The sequence below is a fragment of the Apaloderma vittatum genome, unplaced genomic scaffold, assembly GCF_000703405.1.
Source record: "Apaloderma vittatum isolate BGI_N311 unplaced genomic scaffold, ASM70340v1 scaffold32592, whole genome shotgun sequence".
NCBI classification, from domain to species: Eukaryota; Metazoa; Chordata; class Aves; order Trogoniformes; family Trogonidae; genus Apaloderma; species Apaloderma vittatum.
Genome location: NW_009705780.1, coordinates 1462 through 3726, shown reverse-complemented (window position 1 = coordinate 3726; position 2265 = coordinate 1462). Strand labels below are relative to the sequence as shown.

General features: G+C 62.0%; 1 protein-coding gene across 1 annotated transcript; it reads right to left on the bottom strand.

Annotated features, from left to right (window-relative positions):
* Nucleotides 1-4: 4 nt before the first annotated feature.
* LOC104271029 (indoleamine 2,3-dioxygenase 2-like) lies at nucleotides 5-2159 on the bottom strand (the record flags this gene model as incomplete). Its single annotated transcript, XM_009865572.1, has 7 exons — nucleotides 5-48; nucleotides 300-417; nucleotides 602-701; nucleotides 1169-1183; nucleotides 1457-1575; nucleotides 1773-1892; nucleotides 2064-2159. Coding segments are annotated over 7 exons (612 nt in total), but the record flags the coding sequence as incomplete, so codon positions are not given.
* Nucleotides 2160-2265: the final 106 nt, after the last annotated feature.

The following is a 2265-nucleotide window of genomic DNA, read 5'->3' as shown; positions in this document are numbered from 1 at the left end:
AGAGAAAGATCCGGATCACAGCGTAAAACACTGCTGGGTCCACGTAGTCTGGGAGGAAATCAGATCAGAGATGTTAGAGCAGGCAAAGAGCTGTCAGTTCCCTCCACATCGGTGTTTCCCATGTGGCAGTGCTCCCCCCGCACCGAGGTGACCCCGAATCGCTCCTGCCTCCTCCTGCTCCGTCCCTCCAGAGACGCTTAATGGCCAGGCGCGAGCGCGTTTGTGCTGATGCACCCCACGAGCTAAAGCGTGTGCTGCGGTGGGACCTGCCCCCGGCTGACCCTGCATCCCGCTCTTACCGTGCATCCGCTTCAAAGCCTGGTTCATGGCGCCGATGGCGTCCGCCAGCTCCTGCAGGGCTTCGTGCAGGGTCTCCTCATCCAGCTGCGGGATGGCACGGAGGGCCTGAAGGACGGCCTGAGAGAGGAGAGGATGAGGTGTGGGGAGGCTGGGATGCCTGTGCACAGCGGCTCTGGGTCCCCGCTGCCACCCACGCCAGCTCTGCCCCTGCCTGAGCAAGGGGACGGGAACACCTGCAGGGTGGGTGCCTGTGGGCACTTCCCGAGCGAGCAAAGAGCTGCGGGGCACGGCTGCTCCCCACCTTAATCCCCGGCACAGCCGCCTTCTCCACCAGGAGCGTGACGAGGATGAACCCCCGCAGGCTCTCTCCGCCGGGCAGCGAGCTGATGGTGTCCAGGTTCCTGCAGGGGTGACCAGCGGAGTGGCCGAATGCACAAGGTGAGGAGGGGGTTTGCTCAGGATCTCCCCACACCCCCAGGACCCCCCAAGCCCTTCCTGGAGCAAACCCCTCCCGGCTGCAGAGCCCCTTATCTGCGCCCCGGGCAGAGCCGCGCTGTTTTTTTTAGCAAGATGTGAGAGTGGCTGCCCTGGGGTGCAGTGTTGCTCGACCCTGCCCCCGTGCTGGCTGGGCTTTAGCCCACGATGTCCAGGCTCTGCGTGGGCTAGAGCAGCCCACGGTTCAGCCGCGGTCACGGCACGTCGCTGTTGTTGCAGTGGCATTTGCGTGCCAAAGGCTGAGCTGTTTTTGTTGTGCTCGTGTATCAGAAGATAGGTTCAGCCTAAGCAGAGCCCTGCAGTGTTGGCATGCTAAGCCAGTTCAAACAAAACTAATTCTGTTAGAAAGTAAATAAGCATCTTAAATACTTACTCCATTTCCAGAGGCCTGAAGGCATTCCAGTTCGTGCCAACAAGGGTACAAGAAAAGGAAAAAGAGGGACGTTACAAATTGTTTCAGCGAGGGGCTGTGCGCCATCCCTGGTGGGGGGGAGCACCGATGGGCACCCGGCCCCAGAGAGCACCCACGAAGACCCTTTCCCAGACCGTCTCCACGAGACAGGCCCCCAGTGATGGGTTTTGGCAGAATGGGAGTGGTTGGGAACTGTTTGTCCCTGTCTTGCTGGACAGGACCTGGGTTTGCTGGCATTTGTCCATTTACCCATCGGGATTCTTCCTCCTCCAGTTGGCCAACACAAAGTCCGCATGGCTGAGGATGGGGGGGAGACCGAGGGCCTGTGAGACCTCCCAGAATGGGACAGCAAGATTCTGGGGCAGCACCTGAAGGGCAGAAAGCACAGGACACCGTCAGGCTGGTGAAAGGTGCCCATCTGCGGCACCCAGCCAGGCAGGGGGTGTCACACTCCTGCTGCAGCCTCAGGAAAGGGGCCTTGCTCCCACGGGATGAGTCCCAGGGGAACAGCATCAGCCCTCCCAGATCCCAAGGAGCAGGTGAACCTGCTCCACGTTGCTTTTACCTTGACGGTGCCCTCCTCGCCCTCCTGCCAGATGTAGCCCATCGTCATGAAGCTGAGCACCAGATGCGCCAAGTGCAGCTCCTCGCGTCCTCGCAGGTGCCGGGCGCTCAGCTGCGGCATCTGCCAGGGAGACCCTTGGGAGCAGGGGGCACCACAGGCACTGCCCAGGGTCCCCGGCTGGAGAAACCCCTCCTGGTGCCTCTCCCTGCTCTTGCCCTCTCCCCACGAGCCCCCACCCGGCAGGGTTTGCTGCTGAGAGCGCTCCAGAGCCAGGCAGGAGAACACGGGTACCTTGAGCACTTGTGAGCGGAGCCGGCGGCTCACGATCAGCCGGGGCAGGTCATGGGCAATCTCCATCCAGGGGCCGTAGGGCGCCGGCAGCTCTGTCTTGTTAGAGAGGACACAGGGCTGTTAACGCAGAGCCCAGCTGTGCGCTGCTGCGCCCATCGAGACTCGCAGGTAATGGCTCCCCTCCTGTTACGCCCCATAGGCC